Source organism: Aquarana catesbeiana, linkage group LG09 (genome assembly GCF_042186555.1).
Source record: "Aquarana catesbeiana isolate 2022-GZ linkage group LG09, ASM4218655v1, whole genome shotgun sequence".
NCBI classification, from domain to species: domain Eukaryota; kingdom Metazoa; phylum Chordata; class Amphibia; order Anura; family Ranidae; genus Aquarana; species Aquarana catesbeiana.
Genome location: NC_133332.1, coordinates 14,511,123 through 14,531,869, shown reverse-complemented (window position 1 = coordinate 14,531,869; position 20,747 = coordinate 14,511,123). Strand labels below are relative to the sequence as shown.

General features: G+C 45.3%; 1 protein-coding gene across 7 annotated transcripts in view; it reads left to right on the top strand.

Annotated features, from left to right (window-relative positions):
- The window catches only part of DACH2 (dachshund family transcription factor 2), a 653,893-nt gene extending 644,446 nt beyond the window's left edge, over positions 1 to 9,447 (top strand). For all 7 annotated transcript variants that reach the window (XM_073598116.1, XM_073598117.1, XM_073598115.1 and 4 more), the window contains one exon: positions 8,624 to 9,447. In XM_073598116.1, coding sequence (XP_073454217.1) covers positions 8,624 to 8,661 — 38 coding nt within the window. In that variant the 3' untranslated portion in view covers positions 8,662 to 9,447. The remainder of the gene's footprint in view (positions 1 to 8,623) is intronic.
- Positions 9,448 to 20,747: the final 11,300 nt, after the last annotated feature.

The following is a 20,747-nucleotide window of genomic DNA, read 5'->3' as shown; positions in this document are numbered from 1 at the left end:
GCCCAATGAGGAGTTGCAATGAACGGCGTACAAGGGGGGGGCACATTCACAACCGCGTTCGTGTTAGAGGATTGTGCATTGCCCCGCCAGAAATGGTACATGCATAGTTTCTGGCAGCACACCACAGTAGTGCATGGCTACACGTCCGTTGGCGTGCCATGCCAGATGAATTGCACTGCATCATGCCAACATATCTAACTTGCGTTGTGGTACATAGTGCAACATCACCAGTGCTTTAAATATGATTGGTGCCCAATAAGGTTGAGCTAAGTGATAGCGAACCTTGGCACCCCAGATGTTTTGGAAGTGCATTTCCCATGATACTCATGCACTCTGTAGTGTAGGTGAGCATCATGGGAAATGTAGTTCCAAAACATCTGGGGTGCCAAGGTTCGCCATCACTGTAGACTGATGGTCAGGGAAGAAGGTCCTCTTAGACTGGGGGTCAGGGAAGAAGGTCCTCCTAGACAGGTGGTCAGAATATATAAGTTTATCTTAGACTTGTGGTCAGGGAAGAAGGTCTTCATAGGCTGATGGTCAGGGAAGAAGATCCCCTTAGATTGCTGGTCACAGAAAAAAATCCCCTTAGATTGCTGGTCAGGGAAGAAGATCCCCTTAGTGCCGGTCCACACAGGGGCGACTTGTCAGGCGACCTAGTCGCCTGACAAGTCGCTTCCCGTTCTGTACAATGGAACCGTTCTAATAGGAGCGACGCAAGTCGCTCTGACTTAGAAAAAGGTTCCTTTACTTCTTTTAGGGCGACTTGAGGCGACTTGCATAGACTTCTATACAGAAGTTGTTTTGCAAGTCGCCGTGGATGTCGTGTGCAGGTCGCCTCGGTGAGGCAACCTGCAAGTCGTGCCGCCCCTAGTGTGAACCGAGCCTTAGATTGCTGGTCAGGGAAGAAGACCCTCTTAGATTGCTGGTCAGGGAAGAAGATCCCCTTAGATTGCTGGTCAGGGAAGAAGATCCCCTTAGATTGCTGGTCAGGGAAGAAGATCCCCTTAGATGGCTGGTCAGGGAAGAAGATCCTCTTAGATTGCTGGTCAGGGAAGAAGGTCCCCTTAGATTGCTGGTCAGGGAAGAAGGTCCCTTTAGATTGCTGGTCAGGGAAGAAGATCCCCTTAGATTGCTGGTCAGGGAATAAGATCCCCTTAGATTGCTGGTCAGGGAAGAAGATCCCCTTAGATTGCTGGTCAGGGAAGAAGATCCCCTTAGATTGCTGGTCAGGGAAAAAGATCCCCTTAGATTGCTGGTCAGGGAAGAAGATCCCCTTAGATTGCTGGTCAGGGAAGAAGATGCCCTTAGATTGCTGGTCAGGGAAGAAGGTCCCCTTAGATTGCTGGTCAAGGAAGAAGGTCCCCTTAGATTGCTGGTCAGGGAAGAAGATGCCCTTAGATTGCTGGTCAGGGAAGAAGGTCCCCTTAGATTGCTGGTCAAGGAAGAAGGTCCCCTTAGATTGCTGGTCAGGGAAGAAGATGCCCTTAGATTGCTGGTCAGGGAAGAAGGTCCCCTTAGATTGCTGGTCAAGGAAGAAGATCCCCTTAGATTGCTGGTCAGGGAAGAAGATGCCCTTAGATTGCTGGTCAGGGAAGAAGGTCCCCTTAGATTGCTCTGGCCAAGTTAGGTCCATGATGTCGCCAGCATCCCCTTCCCCCTTTGTTAGGGTTCGTTCACGTGTGGCAGGGACTGGCGCTCCTCTGCACCGCGATCCACGCTTACATTGCATTTCCTAAAAGTTGCGACGAAACACCCAAAAATGTGCATTTTAGCTGTGCGCTTCAGAAATGTGATGCGGTCTCGGGACACACTTCTGGTGCTGTTAGTAAGGGCACCTAAGCACTTGTAGCAGACGTGCGTTTTGGCGTGCGTCGAGGCACTCTACAAACATGCCAGGACGGGCACTGTAAAAACGCCCGGTGCTCCACAACTGATAAGGTTCTGGAGTTAATTTGGGGCATTTGTTGCACGTATGACAGCCCACTCAAGTGAATAGGGTGCCCCAGGTGCGCTGCGCATCTTCCCGCTACGCTCAGGTGTGAGTGAGGCCTTACTGTTCAGGCAGGTGGTCAAGGGGCGGTAAAAGCGCAGCTCAACTACCTGGTTTTACTGCACACCCCCACCCCCCCTATCTGCCTCACATGTGAATGAAGCCTTGCGTGCTGCTGCGGGAATTTAACGGCTGCTGCTGATTTGCCCAAACCTTAGCCTATTCCTACTGCCCACCATGATGTGCCTCCTGATCTGCACTCTAGGGGGCGTTATCCTTGGCAGGGCTGAGTTGTGTAATGGCTCAAACTAGCTTACAACTTATAGTCTTGCCCTTGAAGTAGATATAAACCCTGGGACCCCATTCTCACAGGTGTACCGATCACAGGGGCTGTCCTTACCTGCACAAGACGCAGAGGTGTTCCCTGCAGGCAGCCAGCTGCACAGATCTCCATGCGCATCCCGGAGCGTACAGTCAGGTGGGTCAGATGCAGAAGGCAGTCTGTCTGTGTGCTCAAGAGTGAGTGTGAATGATGCCCAACTGGATGACATTCTGCGCTCTCATTTTTTTCATGAAATACTTGTTTTCACCACTAGGGGGCATATGTGAGACAGTGACAACCCAGGAGCACAATTGAGAGGCTGGGACAGAGCGTTGTCATCCTATAAGAAACACTATATTACCAAAAGTATTGGGACACCTGCCTTTACACGCACATGAACTTTAATGGCATCCCAGTCTTAGTCCATAGGGTTCAATATTGAGTTGGCTCCGCCCTTTGCACCTGTAACAGCTTCAACTCTTCTGGGAAGGCCGTCCACAATGTTTAGGAGTGTCTATGGCAGGGGTCTCAAACTAGCGGCCCTCCAGCTGTTGCAAAACTACAAGTCCCATCATGCCTCTGCCTGGGGGAGTCATACTTGTAACTGTCAGCCTTGCAATGCATCATGGAACTTGTAGTCTCACAACAGCTGGAGGGCCGCCAGTTTGAGACCCATGGTCTATGGGAATGTTTGACCATTCTTCCAGAAGCGAGAAGGCCCGGCTCACAGGCTCTGCTCTAATTCATCCCAAAGGTGATCGGGTTGAGGTCAGGACTCTGTGCAGGCCAATCAAGTTCCTCCGCCCCAAACTCGCTCATCCATGTGTTTATGGGCCTTGCTTTGTGCACTGGTGCGCAGTCATGTTGGAACAGGAAGGGGACGTCCCAAAACTGCTCGCAGTCTCCACTCTAATTCGTCCCAAAGGTGTTGTATCAGGTTGAGGTCAGGACTCTGTGCAGGCCAGTCAAGTTCCTCCACCCCAAACTCGCTCATCCATGTCTTTAGGGACCTTGCTTTGTGCACTGGTCCAAATCATTTGGTGGAGGGGGGATTGTGATGTGGGAGCATGAAATTGTCCAAAATGTCTTGGTATGCTGACGCTTTAAGGGTTCCCTTCACTGGAACTAAGGGGCCAAACCCAACCCCTGAAAAACAACCCCCCACCATTATCCCCCCTCCCCCCACACACCAAAATCCCCCCTCCCCCCACACACCATAATCCCCCCCTCCACCAAATGGTTTGGACCAGTGCACAAAGCAAGGTCTATAAAGCCATAGATGAGTGAGTTTGGGGTGGAGGAACTTGACTGGCCTGCAACCCTATAGAACACCTTTAGGATGAATTCAAGTGGAAACTGCGAGGCAGGCCTTCTCGTCCAACATCAGTGCCTGACCTTACAAATGCTCTTCTGGAAGAATGGTCAAACATTCCCATAGACACACACCTAAACCTTGTGGACGGCCTTCCCAGAAGAGTTGAAGCTGTTATAGCTGCAAAGGGTGGAGCCAACTCAATATTGAACCCTACAGACTAAGACTGGGATGCCATTAAAGTTCATGTACGTGTAAAGGCAGGCGTCCCAATACTTTTGACAATATAGTGTATATAGGTATAGACTATAACAGGAAGTGCCTGAACAAGCACATTCATGGCAAAATCATTGAAAATTCGATTTTAGTGATTGAGTTCACTGTAACATTTTTAAAGTTTCTTCAGTTAATCTCCGAATTCACCAGATGCCAATGTCTGGAACCACCCTGTTCTGGTCTCTAGAATTAAATTCTCCTCCTTTTTTTATTCTCTTCCGGCCTAGTAAAGGGAATAGCGCCCCCCGGGCCTTTATATTGTGGTTTGCATCAGTGATCACAATTTAATGCCTCACATTAGAGCTGATTAATCATTTCATCTTTTGTTTTTTTCCTGGACTGAAGTGCAGCTGTCGGAGCGTCCCGTATTTCAGGGTTATAGGGAAGATATAATTGATTGTCTGCGCTCTGTGCCCCCCCCCCCCCCCCCCAAGGACTGCACAGCCCTGCTGGATTACACATTACAGACAATTGTTTGGAATGTCTTGCGGGCACAAAGCAGACGCACGTCCCTCCGGGGGGCCGGGGACGAGTCCGGCTGTGAAAATGACTCACGGTGCGTCTTTAAAAAAAAAAAATCGCTCGCCGTTGGCGAGAAGACGATTTCATAAAACTGGATTTTTGCGGCAAAATTTTCCCCTTTTGCAGAAATGTTATATAAATGATTCTCCGTGTTCGTCATGTGGCACTGCTAAGCCAAATTAACCTAAAAAAAAAAAAAATACCTTTTGAAGCGTGCAATGTCAACTAGCTGCGTAACGTGGCTTTGTTTATAAACGAAGCCATGTCACTAATTTTACAGAAATTTAATATAAACTGTCCTGGTTTTCTCATGTGGCACTGCTCAGCCAAAATTAGCCTAAAAAGTTCCTATTTTAAGCCAAGTGTGTGCAGTGCCACCTAACTGCGTGACATGGCTTGGTTTATAAACAAAGCCATATCACTGATACAGATTTTGACTTTGCAGAAATGATCCTCTAATTCAAGGGTCTCAAACTGGCGGCCCTCCAGCTGTTGCGAAACTACAAGTCCCATGAGGCATTGCAAGGCTGATAGTTACAAGCATGACTCCCACAGGCAGAGGCATGATGGGACTTGTAGTTTCGCAACAGCTGGAGGGCCGCCGGTTTGAGACCCCCTGCTCTAATTTTACCATGTGGCACTGCTAAGTGGCAGCTGGTGCTCAATATTTTGGGGGGCGGGCGTCAAACAAACCTGGCCCCCACACTCGTACTACCGCCCCCCCCCCCCCGCGCGCACGCGCGGGAGATGAACGGTAAGGCGGTGATCCGTGGCCTTACCTTAGGCCGATGATGAGGTGGTCTTGGATCTAGTGTAGGGCTCCTGGAAGCTTAAAGAGGCTGTCGCTGCCCCTCAGCCTGCTGCCCCTCGCTCAAGCTTGGCAAGGGAAGAGCCGGGGTCGGTCATTGCTTCTCCTCCCAGCCGAAAAGGTGTTGCTTCTGCTATGACTCCCTGGCCAATCAGATCTCAGGACCCGCATCCTGATTGGCCAGGAGGAGAAGCAGTTAGACATTAGTGAATATTAAATTGCTAATGCCACACAAATGGGTGGGTTCAGGCGAAGTGGTCTGCGCCCCCCGAGCCCACCCTTTTTTGAAGCCAATCAGAGACTCAGGCTCTAATCATGTGCTTCATAAAAAAAAAAAAAAAAACCCATTGAAACCCATGCGTCCTGCATTTAGATTAGGGGACGGGCGCATGGATTAGGGGGGCCACGCCCCTAATGGAGCGACCGCCACTGCTGCTAAGCCAAATTAGCCAAAAGAGTTCCCCTTTGAAACCAAGAGTGTACAGTTGTCAGAAACCATGAAATCAGGCCGAGACAGAAGTACAGTTAAATCACACTTGTTTGATAATAGAAGTAAAAAGAACAAACGTAGTCAAAACATAGCCAAAGTTCAGTAACTGGAAAGGATAGTCAGCCAAGCCAGAAGTCCGGGATCAATGTAGTGGAACAGCAAGCAGGATCTGGAGCCAGAAGGGATGTCAGCAAAGCAAGTCTTGAACAGGATTGCAGGAGATAGTCTCTGTGATGTTGACCAAGGTGAAGGCAGAGATCCTCTGGACTGGATGGCTTACGTAGGCAGGACTGACGAGCAGGATATCAGCAACAGGTGAGTCACTATGGAGAGATAAGAGCTGGCAATTAGCCGACAGCTGAGCGGCCATCTCAGAAAAGGAAGGGCTGAGCCCAGCCCTGCCAGCAGTGCTAAAACCAGCTGCGTAATATGGCTTGGTTTGTAAACAGAGCCAGGCCACTGATACAGATTTGTTTTCAATAAATCCATGTAGTCAACCTTGATGTAGAAATCATTTGACATTGTTTATCAACAAAGGGATAGGGGGTTTCCACTAAGGTTAGCTTTTTTTTGGCAGAAGACCAGGAAAGTTGAAAGGAGCTTCTGTAACCCTCAAGAGCCACCTAAAAATGTCAAATTTCCATAAGAAAACACCAAAAATCACCTTCATATTGACTGCATCTGAAGTTAGTGGGGGAGAGCGCTGGACTAGTTTAACTGAACGGTAACAAAAGTATTCATACCCCCTGACATTTTCCAGAGAGGACATTTTTGTCCATTCTTCTTCTTTGCAAAATATCTCAAGCTCTGTCAGATTGGATGGAGAGCGTCTGTGAGCAGCAATTTTCAAGTCTTGCCACAGATTCTCAATGTGATTTAGGTCTGGACTGTGGCTGGGTCATTCTAACACATGAATATGCTTTGATCTAAACCATTCCATTGTAGCTCTGGCTGTATGTTTAGGGTCGTTGTCCTGCTGGAAGGTGAACCTCTGCCCCAGTCTCAAGTCTTTTGCAGACTCTAACAGGTTTTCTTCTAAGATTGCCCTGTATTTGGCTCCATCCATCTTCCCATCAGCTCTGACCAGCTTCCCTATCCCTGCTAAAGAAAATCATCTCCACAGCATGATGCTGCCACCACCATGCTTCACGGTGGGGATGGTGTGTTCAGGATGATGTACAGCAGGGGTAGGCAACTTCATTGCGCTGACAGGAATGTAACACAGTTTCCAAAATGGTAGCTTTCTTCAGAGATGAAATAAGTTCTTTCATTTCAGGTTGGAGCATTCAGAGATTTAGCTTAATGATTTTTAAATCTTAACCGCTTCCAGGGAAGACCCGTCCATTAAGGGTGCACAGGCGCCGCCCCTCCCCTGTCTTTTGCCACCTTTCCTATCCATGCGTCCGGCCCCTTTCAGGACACCGGTGTATGGATTCCAATGCGGAGGGGCTTTTTTTTTAAGGAACCGATTGGAGCTAGAGGCTTGGGTGGGTTCGGGTCACATAGAATGCACTCCAAGACCACCCAGGTGTGTTACAACAGCGAATCAGTATTCGCTGTTGTAACACTGATCCTCCTCCCGGCCAATCAGGAAGCGGATTTTTGACACCGTTCACCCGATCGGCTGAAAGCACAGGCGATCCTATTGGACGCCTAGGAGGAGGAGAGGGGAGCCGCGCGGCAGAAGCCACCATGATGCAGAGAGGACACAGGAGCCGCTGCATGCTGCCCATAGGAGCCCACCTGCCTGTAACCAGTGGGGTAAGTGCCAGGGTGGGGGGGGGGGGTGCCGCTGACCGAGCAACAGGAGGGGGTTGCCCAGCCTATTGTAACATGACGGAAGGAGGCAGAAGCCCTGTTGTCCTACTTGGACATCATATGTAAAACACTGAATGAATAGTTTTCATTCCGAAAAAAACGGTTGCTTATAGCAGCAATATTCTGTAAAATTCACTGTTATAAGCAATCATGGTGTGCAAAAGAAAAAATCCTGATTACCTCCCCAGTGTAGTATAGTGTTTCTATGGTCACTGTATGTAAAAAAAGAAATGCGTTTGAAAGACCTCTGCGCAAATACAGTGTGACATAAAATATTGCAATGACCGCCATTTTATTCTCTAGGGTCTCTGCTAAAAAATAAATAAATATATATATATATATATGTAATGTTTACTTTAGATCTATAAATATATAAAATAGATTTTATATATATATATATATATATATATATATATATATATATATATATATATATATATAGATATCTCTATATATATATATATATATATAGATATCTCTATATCTATATAGAGATATATCTATATATATATATATATATATATATATATATATATATATATAGATATCTCTATATCTATATATATATATATATATATATATATATATATATATATATATATATATATATATATATATATATATATATATAGAGATATATATAGATATCTCTATATCTATATATATCTATATAGATATATATATATAGATATCTCTATATCTATATATATATATCTATATCTATATATATAGAGATATAGATATATATATATAGCTATCTCTATATCTATATATATATATCTATATATATAGATATATATATATGTATATATAGATATATATATATATATATCTATATATATATATAGATAGAGATATATATAATGTTTGGGGGTTCTAAGTAATTTTCTAGCAAAAAAATACTGATTTTTAATTTGTAAGCAACAAATGTCAGACAAAGGCTTGGCCTTCAAGTGGTTAATTTACAAAAATATGAAATTTGTTACATTTAATTTACAAAAATGAAATTTGTTAAAAATATGAATATGAATATTTGTTACATTTACCAAAACTTATTTGAATCCTTTTTCTTTTTCTTGTTTCAGAAAACAGATCATACATTAAACCTCCCATCATGTACTGAGGACGGGGGTTGGGAGGTCATCGCCTGCAACTAACACTGTTAAATAAAAAGAAGACCGAGGCTTCTGCTGCCTTCAGTATGAAATAATGGATCATCGTAAATCGACACGTGGCATGAGAAGGAATTTTATGGATCGTTTCGGCAGTTGCTGCATCACCAACTGCCCCGCCATTCTGAGAATACAGAGCGCGATCAGGCCACTCCCCTTCCCCCCCCCCAAATAACACCTTGGTCCTCAAACATCATTTTAAGCACATCTATAATTGCCCCCTTCTCCCACCTGGATATTTTGCTTTTCCGACAGAAACAATTTTACAGTCTACAGTGCAATTGTATCTAACTGAATAAAAATACAGACAGCGCCCCTAGTGGCTGGAGGGAGTACTTTTTATCACAAACCACCTCTAAATGGTATCATTACAAAAAAAAAAAAAAAACAGCTTTGTTTACCGAAGCGGGCCTACCCGCTATTTACGACATTTTCCAAACAAACTTGTGTACATTTTTTAAAAAGTGAGAAACTACAATGCTGTAAAAAAAAAAAAAAGTGAAAAAAACTTTCATCGGACGACCGTCACAGAGCCACAACGCCGAGGATTGGTAACGCCTCTTTAAATGCCGTGCTTGCGTTTTGGGCCTTTTATCGGGAGCGAACGTACGGTAGAGAAGTTAGGTTGATGAAGAGTTCTGAGTAAACGGTTCCTCTGTTGTACTATATTAAGTTAAAGTATAAAGTTTGTTAAATTGTTCTTGCTAAGATGCAGTATTAAAAAGAAAAAAAATGTTTGACTTTTGAAATGTGTTTTTTATTCTGTGATGTGATGTGATATTACACCGCCTATCAATCTCCCCAAATCCTTTTTAAATAGATCAGTTTATAAGCTTGTAAAGAAAAACATTGATAAAATAAAACCATCACATGCCCACTTTAAAACGTATGTATTTGGCAAAAAAAAAAAAACATTTTTATTTTTTGTTTTTTTTGTTTTTTAGATGTAGGGAATAGTTAAAACGGTATTAAACCCAAAACCAAAAATGTGATAGATTGCATCCTACCAATCATTAGATGATTATGTGGTGGCTGCATTAGCATTCTCTTTTTAGGCTTTTTTTTTTCTTTATTTTTACTTGTTGATCCTGACGTTAAGTCTGTTATTTAGTTTAACCACTTACCTAATGGGCACTTTTACCCCCTTCCTTCCCAGGCCAGTTTTTATTTTTCATCGCTGTCACGGTTTAAATGACAATTGTGCGGTCATGCAACACTGTGCCCATATGACATTTTTATCATTTTTTTTTTCCCGCACGAATTAAGCTTTCTTTTGGTTGTATTTTATCACCACTGGGGTTTTTATTTTTTGCTCAACAAATGAAAAAGTCCCAACATTTTTAAAACAAAAAAAAAAGTTTTTCATTAGTTTCTGTTATAAAATTTTGAAAACAGGTAATTTTTCTTCTTCGATGATGTGCGCTGATGAGGCGCCACTGGTGGGCACTAATGGGCACTGATTGGCAGCACTCCTGGGCACTGATAGGCTGCACTGGTGGGCACTGATAGGCTGCACTGGTGGGCACTGATAGGCTGCACCGAAGGCACTGATTGACAGGACTGATGAGGCAGCAAGGGCAAAGATAGGCGACACTGATGAGAAGGCACTAATTGGCAGCACTAATGGGCACTGATTGACGGCAATGTTGGGGCTGCACTGAAGGGCACTAATAGGCAGCACTGAAGGGCAAAGATAGGCGGCACTGATGAGAAGACCCTAATTGGCAGCACTAATGGGCACTTATTGACGGCAATGTTGGGGTTTCACTGAAGGGTACTAATAGGCAGCACTGAAGGGTAAAAATAGGTGGCACAGATGAGAAGACACCAATTGGCAGCACTAATGGGCACTGATTGATGGCAGTGTTGGGGCAGCACTGAAGGGCAAAGATAGGCGGCACAGATGAGAAGACACCAATTGGCAGCACTAATGGGCACTGATTGACAGCAGTGCTGGGGCTGCACTGAAGGGCACTAATAGCACTGAAGGGAAAAGATAGGCGGCACTGATGAGAGGGCACTAATTGGCAGCAATAATGGGCACTGATTGATGGCAGTGTTGGGGCTGCACTGAAGGGCACTAATAGGCAGCACAGAAGGGTAAAGATAGGCGGCACTGATGAGAAGGCACTAATTGGCAGTACTAATGGGCACTGATTGACGACACTGTTGGGGCTACACTGATCATCAGGACACTGATGATCGGTGCAAATGCCTCCTTTCCACACTAGCCTGTTGCTGGATCTCTCGTAGCGCTGAGACAGTGAGAGGAAAGGAATGCTGATAATCGGCAAGTGTGTTTACATCGTGATCACCTGTGATTGGACACAGCTGATCACGTGGTAAAGAGCCGGTGTGATTGGTTCTTTACTCCGATCTGTGATCAGCTGTGTCCAAAAGGAAACAGCGATCACCGAGCGCACCGGGTGCACACCGCAGCGGGTTAGGTTCCAGGAGGACATTACTAGATGCCCTCCCAGAACTGGAAGACCACACTGTGGCCGTCATTTGGCTATAGCACAGTTGGCAAATGGTTAACTTCCTTTAAGGGGCCAAGAAGAAGAAGAAAAATAACTTATTTACAAAAGTTTATAACAGAAACTAAGAAAAACTTTTTTTTTTCAAAATGTTTTCTTTTATCGCAAGTTTAGCAAAAAAATAAAAAAAAACAGTGGTTATTAAATATCATCAAAAGAAAGCTCTATTTAAAAAAAAAAAAAAATTGTTTGGGTACAGTGTTGCATGACCGCACAATTGTCATTCAAAGTGCGACAGCGCTGAAAGCTAAAAATTGGCCTGGGCAGGAAGGGGGTGAAAGAGCCAGGTATTGTAGCGGTTAATCACCACTGGGTTTTTTTAATTGTTTGCGATATAAGCAATTTTGCAAATAACTAATTTTTCTTCATAAATTTAGGCCAAATACCGATTATTATTATTATACTGCTACATATTTTTGGTAAAAATAACCCAATTTGTGTATATTTTGTGTGAGCTTGCAAGCTATGGTACGTATCATTGAAAATAACGCCTATCTCATTTCTTGAGGCCCTGAAATGCGAAGGACAGTACATATACTCCCCAAATGACCCCCCCCCTTTTTTTTTTAATCAGAGTAAAGCTTATTGAGCATAAAAAAATAAAAAAAACAAGGTGTACATTCAAGCACCAAATAAAAGGATAAAGCATTTGACAGAACCTTCATAAGTGTGAAATATAAGTGAAATATAAGTGTTTAAATAAGGTCAGAAATTGATCTGGCAGGATCAAGTGCGTCTAGATGTAGATTTTGTTACCGGTTGTGTGTGTGTGATGGGAGATATGACAGGGCACAGCGGGGAGAGACTTACATTCTCTTGAAGTGGGAAGGAAGTAGGGGGCAATGGCATGGGATATGCCAAGGTCTGCTTATTGTGAGGTAGTTATTCCTCATCTGTACAAGTAGAGGAGTCTTCCAGCCATCTGTCCCAGATTTTATTAAACTTGGCCGGGCAGCCCCTATGTGAGTATAGCACTTTTTTTTATAAGGGAGTGTGGCATTCACTGTCCAGATCTATTGGATAGTGGACAGCAAAATTTTGATCCACGACCGGGCTATCTGCATTCTAGCCGTAAACAAAGTTTCCTGTAGGAATATCGTTAGGTACTTTTCCTCTTCTGAGATGGAGAAAAGGCCCAGTAGACACTTGCGGGGGCATAGCATCAAGGGGGAGCCCATGCGGTCATGGAGGAATTTAATCACCTGCGACCAGTACTCTTGGAGAGAGAGGTGCAGGACCAGAGAAGATGATAGAATGTACCTCTGGGGTCCCCACATCTTGGGCAGGCCCGAGCTGTGTTCTGGTCTATATTTGGAAAGACGAATTGGGGTAAGGTAGGACCTGTGAAGGATATAAAGGTGTGTAAGGCGATTTGACAGTTTGGGGGCTACCTTTTTTCAGGATGCCAGTGCCTCTTCCCACTCCTCATCATCCATACCCCCCCAGGTCTGTCTCCCATTTGGCTTATAACTGGTAATCATGGGCGGTGGCCAAGGGCAACAGAAGGTGGTTGTATAGGAAGGAGATCAATCTCTTGGGATTCTGGCTGAGGACCACGCCAACCAAGGACACCGAATCCATCTAGGGATGAAGTCGCCAAACTGGGATTGGAGGCCATGCCGGACCTGGAGGTAGTGGAAGAGCATGTGATTGGGTAGGTCAAAGTGGTCTTTGAGGGCTTGAAACGATCCGACTGTGCCGTTGGCAATAACATGCAACAGGAATATGACACCTCTGGCAACCCATAGGTTTTAATCAGGAATATTCAGCAATTCGGGTAGTTGGGGGTTGTCCCACAAAGGTATGCGAGTGTGGAGGGCAGGTGCCTTGGTAATGGCCATTTCAAGCTGCCATATCTTGCAGTGATGGTACAGCATATGGCATCTGTTGCCAATATGTGAAGCCCCACAGATACTATAAAACAGGATCTGAAAGGCATGGTCACCACGTTGGCAACAGAGGAGCATACCAGGGTGGAATACCTAACCCTTTCCTGTTGATTAAAATAGAAAAAGTGGGACAGTTGTGAGGCAATGTAATAAAATGTAAGGTCGGGTAAAGCAGTACCACGCAGGTGGACAGGGCATTTTAGAGTGCGCAAAGACAGTTTATGATGGGAGGAGCACCATACAAATGTGTTGAGTATGGACTCCATAGATTTGAAGACACGGGCGGGAATATATAGGGGGGCATGCCAAAATAGAGCAACTTAGGAAGGAGAATAATTTTTACCAAATTGATGCGACCCATAACTCCAAGAGGTAGTCTGGACCAGACTTGGGTTTTAGTTTTAAGGAGGTCATAAAGGGGTTCTAGGTTCAGGCCTGCATAGTCCATAAGGGTTCTGGTGCATTGCACACTCAGGTATTTGATCTTGCTCGCTCTAAACAGAGGGAGTGCTGCTTGGTCAGCCATGGGGACAGTGACATCTATTGGTAGAATTTGAGATTTGGACCAATTATTCTGTAGCCCTGAGAAAGTTCCAAACTGTTTTATTAGTTGTAGAGCCGCCGCCAGAGAGGGGCCAGCATCCTCCAGGTATAAGAGCATATTGTCCGCATATAGACTGAGGACCTCGGTCACTCGTCCCATGCGGGGACCCCTGATGTTGGGATGTGCCCTGATGGCAATGGCCATAGGCTCCACAACTAATGCATACAGTAAAGGGGATATGGGACAGCCCTGCCGAGTACCCTGGGACAATGAGAAGGAGTCAGTTATCTTACCGTTGACTTGGATCCGGGCAGTGGGAGCCTGGTAGAGGAGTTGAAGCCACTTAATGGATCTGGGGCCGAAACCAAACCTGCGGAGACACTCCCACAGATAGCTCCATTCCACAGAACCAAATGCCTTGGCGGCGTCCAGGCTGACCACTACCCGGGATCCAATATTGTCATGTGTAGCCTGGAGATTCATGAAGAGTCTCCAGAGGTTGAATGCTGTATTTTTGTTGGGCATAAATCCCGTCTGATCTGCATGTATAAGACTGAGTATTACCTTGTTAAGCCTTAATGCAAGAATTTTAGCAAGGATTTTAGCATCTAATTGTAGGAGGGATATTGGATGGTAATATTCTGGGAAGAGCGGGTCCTTCTCAGGTTTTGGAATTAGGACTATAAGGGCTTCATCCATGTACTCGGGAGTGTGGCAGAGTGAAAGATGTGGAGTATAATTCCTGCAGCTTAGGGATGAGGATCTCTTGGAATTGAGTATAGAATTCTAGGGGGAGGCCATTGGAAACCAGGGGCTTTAGAGGGCGGGAGACTTGCCAGTGCCTCTGCTATGCATTCTATGGTAACGGGTGCATCCAGTAGTTCAGCTTGGGATTGAGTGACGGTGGGGAAAGGAATATCTTGAAGGAATAGGGTCGTCGTATAGAGGTCAGAGTAAAACCGCTTAAACTCATCCGCCACCTGGATCGGGTCTGTGAGCGTGATTCCAGATACCGATTGTAGCTGGACCACCACTGGGGGTCTATGGTCCAAGTGGGCCATGTATGCTAATAGTTTGCCTGCGTGTTCACCATGTTCAAAGATTCTTTGTTTACTAAAAAAGATACCCTGTTTGGCTTTCTCGAAGTGTAGTTGGTCAGTGAGCCTAATCAGGGATCCTCAAACTACAGCCCTCCAGCTGTTGCAGAACTACACGTCCCATGAGGCATTGCAAAACTCTGACATTCACAGACATGACTAGGCATGATGGGAATTGTAGTTCCTGAACAACTGGAGGGCCGTAGTTTGAAGACCCCTGGCCTAGATTGTAAATGCAGCTGGGTAGGGTTAGTCGCAGACGGGTCGGCGAGAAACACTTGTTCAAGAGAACTCAGTCATTCCTCGGATTGTTGTAGAAAAAATTTGGAGGAGGCCTTATGTCTGTTGATGCGTGCAGAGAGAATCATGTGGGCGTGTAGCATGAAGGCCTCCCTCACCGCCTCCACCAAGGTCGACTCTATATTCGAGCAGAAGAAATGGGCCCATTCTCGCTGAATATCCTCCATGTCCGACATGATGGTGAACCAAAACGGGTTCAGCCTCCACATGCAGGTCGGAGGGGCTGAGGGCAATTGCAGGGTCATCTAGTAGGGTGAATGGTCAGAGGGGACCCTGACGCCGAACCCCGCATCAAGGAGGCCAGGCACCAGGGTGGTGGAGATCATAATCATGTCAATACGGGACATAGCAGACCGTGAGGGCGTAAAGCAGGAATAAGCGACTGTGGTCGGGTATTTGTGTCTCCAAGTATCTGTCATGGCAAACTCTGAAAGGAACCTCCCAAATTTGGTGAGTGGGGGCTGAGGCGTCAGTTGGGAAGAGGGATGGAGTCTACCAAGGGCGGGTTCAACCGTCATGTTGAAGTCCCCCATACGGATAGTAGGCACTGTGGGGTGCCGGGCCATGAAGGCCACACCTTCCTGTAAGACAGCAAATTGGAACGGTGGTGGACTATAGAATGCCATAACGAGGACCTTCAGGCTACCGATGGTGGCGTGGAGAAACAAGTATTGCCCTGCGGGTCCGACTGCAGAAGGTGGAGCTGAAATCGTACTGTCTTAGCAATCAGTATAGCAACACCACGAGAGCTAGAAGTGTAGGGAGCTTGATATAACCAGCTGACCCAGTTGGACAGCCACACGTTTAGGTTTGGTTCTCAGCCCGCACACATTCCATGTGACTAATTTGAGGTAGGCCATGGTATTGCTGGGGGTATGAATGTTCGCAGTCGGACCAACAGGGAGCACTCTCCCGTAACATATGTTAACATTACAGACACTATACAGGACAGAATGCATTTGAATGAAAACATATCATAGGCATATATGGCAGGTCTGAGTGAGCAGGCTGCGAGGCAGAGCGGCGTGCAAGCACTGGTCGCACAGGTAGCCAGAGAGAAGGGCATATGACCTTGAATATATAGCAGCCAATGGAAATGTATAACTTGTAATATGAGGTAAGTCAAACATAGGTATATCAGTACACATAACATATAAACTTTGCCTACGCATTGGAAAAATGAACAGGTAGCAGCCCGCCACAGCCCTGGGGGCAGCAGCTGGCCAGGGAAACACATCTTAAAGGGTGAGCGCTGTGCACCAGAACAGAAAAAGGGGAAAAATAAAGGAAAAAAGCATCATATGTCCAGGTGCAACCTCACTTGTCTCGGTGGGACGATCAGTAACTGAAAAGTGCACAACGGTGCGGTATAGAAAAAATGACCAGCAGTTCAGGGGAGTGCAGACAGTTGCCTGAGAGCTGCTGGGGTCACTTGAGTGAGGGGCAATAAAGAGAAAAAAGAATAAAAATAGGGCATCAGAGGATTGATCCGGTTGGGGGGAGTGGGATCAGGAGGTATAGGCAACTCCAGAATTGGCCTGGGTATGTCAAGGTAGACACATATGTGGAACAAAGAGTCTAACTCACATTTCAAGAGAGGGTGACCGCTCCACAGTCTGCAGGATCAAGGCAAGGGGTACCCGTTCACAAGGGGGAACAAGAGTGACATCCACAGAAGAGTTAGGTGGGCGCAGGACCAGCCTCGTCACGGTGCTCCAGCCAGGACAGGACCGCAGAAGGATCTTCAAAGAAATGGGCCTTACCATCCCAGATAACGTGAAGTCGAGCTGGGAACAGCATAGCATAGGTCAGGTGCTGGATGCTTAGTTGCCACCTTGCCTCGGTGAATTGCGCCCTTTTCTTTTGTACTTTAGCGGAGAAGTCTGGAAAAGCTGCGACATGTATGTTGCCAAAAGAGATATTGCCTCTCTCACGGGTGAGGCCTAGATTGGTATCCTCGTCACCGTAATTCAGGAGCTTGGCTATAAAGGTGCGCAGGGGGGCTCCGGTCGACGAGGGGTGAGCAGCCAGGAGATGAGCACGCTCCATCACAAATGTGGATGAGAAGGCCTCTCTGCTGAAGGTTTTGATGAGCAGGTTCTCGAGGAATGTGGGGGGGTCTGAGCCTTCAGCCCTTTCAGGCAGACCCACAAACCAGAGGTTGTATCTGCGGAGCATGTTCTCCATGTCGTCCTGCTTGCTAAGGACTGCATTGAGTTGATACTGTAGCCACTCGGTGGTGATCTGCAACGGCGGGATTTCATCTTCCACGTGTCCAATCCTGCGCTCCGCCTCAGTCACCCTCTCCCTTAGCTTGTGGATATCTTGCCGAATGAGGGATATGTCAATCTTTACCTTCTCTATTTTAGAGGTGAGCAAGACAGCCCAACAATTTACAGGAACTAGAGGCTTTTTGTCAAGAGGAATGGACAGCTTTACCACCTGAGAAGATAAAGCGCTTCATCCACAAATACCACAAAAGACTTCAAGCTGTCATTGATGTTAAAGGAGGCAAAACACAGTATTAAGAACTGGGGTATGTAAACTTTTGATCAGGATAATTTGGGTAGTTTCTGTTGTCATTATGATTTAAAAAGAGTAAACACGGTTGGTTGATAATAAATGGCTTCAGCCAAACACTAACCATGAGTGAAAGAAATGTTTGTGTGTTATCATTCATATTCTCTGAAAAATGGCCAAGAAATCATAAATTCTGCCAGTTTATGTAAAATTATGAGCACAACTGTATATATTTGAAAATTGATCAATCCTGATGTGGATTGAGACCCTACAATGCCAGAACAGTACAAATACCCCCCCCCCCAAATGACCCCTTTTAGGAAAGTAGACATTCCAAGGTATTTAGTAAGGGGAATAGGAAGTTTTCCCAATTCTTGGGAAAATATAGAAATACCTTTTTTTTTTAGTCATATTAAGTTATTTATCACACGCGGCATAGGCATACTTGCAATTATACCCCAAAACACATTTTGATACACCTCCTGAGTATGATGAGACTTTTCCACAGCCTAGCCACAGAGAGGCCCAACTTCCAAGGAGCATCTTCAGGCATTCTAGGGACATAAATTATACATCTAATTTTATGACACACTTTTTAAGGCCCTTTATATTTCTAACAAATGGCATGTACATATCAAGAATTACACCCCAAAATACATTCTGCTGAGCAAAGGGTAAACAAAAAAATAACCTGTGGCTTTAGTAGTGCAGTTGTCCAGAGAACAGCATTGGTTCAGGCAGAAGGCAGGGACGTGGTCAGCAACAGCGAAAGGAATCACCCAGGCAGCAGGCAGGAATCCTGTCCATAGTCAGTGGAGGCAGAGATATTGTCAGCACAGCCAAAGCTTTGGTCCAGGCAGCAGGCAGAGATTAGGTCAGCAAGAGCCAAGGAATCGTACAAGCAGCAGGCAGAACATGGTCCATAAAAAGTCCTGGGTCAGTACAGGCAGCAGGCAGAGATATGGTCAGCGCAGCCAAAGTATTGGTCCAGGCAGCAGGCAGGGCCTCGGTCAGGTAAAACCTGGGAACAGTGGTAGAGACTTCTTCTCATCCAATCCCTTCAAAGCCTCCGGCCTCCAGACCATGATTCGGGAATTACAAAACCCAGTGAAAACCAAACACTGTTTTTCTCTACTCTGAACCTCCTCACATATGTGAGACCTCTGTGTTATCTTGAATCCCGCTACTACAGCAGCTGTGCAAAAGATCAGTCCAAGCGGCAGGCAAAAAACATGGTCAATTAACAGACCGAGGTCAGTTCAGGTAGAAGGCAGAAATGTGGTTTAGAAGCAATCCAAACGGCAGCCAGAGGCATGGTCGATAAATAGGCCAGGGTCAGTTACGGTGGATGGCATTGTCCATCAAGGCAACAGGCAAATCATCAGCAAAGATATTTGAAACAGGGAAATGGCAGGCTGTTAAAAATAAGGCAAAATAATATTTTAGTTAACGTGTGATAATGTTGAAAGCAGTCTCTCGATGCAAAGGCCGGTTGGGAGGGACATTGGGGGCAATGAACACTGGTGTCTCTTCTGACTCCCCCTGTGCTACATACCCAACATTTTTTGGGCGTCTTCTTCCTTTTTCCGGTGGTGGAACATTCTCTGGAAAATGTTGCTCATGAAGTCTGCTCATATAATCTGAGCTAATTCTTCCTGGGAAGGATCCTTTCTGGTAGGTCAGGGCATTGATGAGTTCTTCTATATATTTGAGGAAGGTGGTGGGTCTTTCTGTTGACTTTTGATAGATGACATACGCACTATAGATGCCAAAATGGAGAAGGTAAATTGCAACTTTTTATACCAGTAGACGGACTTTCTTGTTGATAAATAGGGCTATAACATCTGACCGTTTAAATGTCCCCCCACCCTAATGAACCGATTATAATCGTGGATACCCTTAGGCTTTTGGATGTGACCATGAGGTGTCATTGTGGATGGTGGACAGGACGAACACATCTCTTCTATCCCTCCACTTCACGGCCAACACTTCCTTGTTCATCGGACTTGCCGATTCCCCCCCTTTTGTAGCCTTGTGGACACTAACCTTTGTGGGAGGCCCTTCCTGTTTTTTCGGGTGGTACCGCAGGCCACGGTTTTCTCACGATACAGGTGACGGAAAAGGGGCAGACTTGTGTAGTAGCTCTCAAGGTAGATATAACCCTTTTTGTGCAGGAGGAATGCCAGGTCCCAGACAATTTTTCTGCTTGTGCCGATGCAGGTTGGGCAACCCGGGGGGCTAAGCTGGGAGACTTTGCCTTTGTACATGCGGAAGGCATGCACATATATATATATATATATATATATATATATATATATATATATATATATACTTAATATAGGTTTGCTTTTGGGCTGAATGCCACTTTAAAGAACCAGTGTGTGATTGCAACTGCCTTCCTAGGCACTGCCAGGGTCACAAGGAATCCCCACCATGTAAGCTAAACAGTGGGGATAACAGTGATATCGCTACCCCCACCCCAAGAAAAAAATAAAGAAATTACACTTCCTGGCCAAAGACAATTTGCAAAAAATGTTTTTGGCATTGCTACCTCCATGGAAAAACAAAAGAAAAAAAACTGCGCTAAATTATATAGATAAATCACTCAAATATGAAAAATAAAAAATGAACCCAAACAAATATGATGTAAATGTAAAAAGCAGCAACTCTAATATATGACACCCATATAATACTCAAATATAGAAACACAAGAACCGCGCTAATTTAAGAGAACAAACAATAAGTGAATAAGAATTAGTGAATAAATAAGACAACATTGCAAAAAAACAGGTAATGAATAAACCTGATTGCATGTGCAAATCAGATTATATATGATATATAGTGAAGTCTCTGTAAATAGTGGCACCAAGTATTATCCACCCGTGCAAAAAACAAAAGTCCACATAAGACGATCTTGATCCACGGTGTGATAAAAAAACACACTTACAAGAGATGCTTCATAAGATAAGCCTTAAGTCCGGTATGTCGGCCGTACAGACTCGGACAGACCCGTCCTACTGGAAATGCGAGCAATGACCGGAGGTGACGTCAGCGCGTTGTCCTGCTCCATCCTACGCGTTTCGTAATAAGATTACATCATCCAGTGCCCCTGGATGACATACCGGACCTAAGGCTTATCTTATGAAGCGT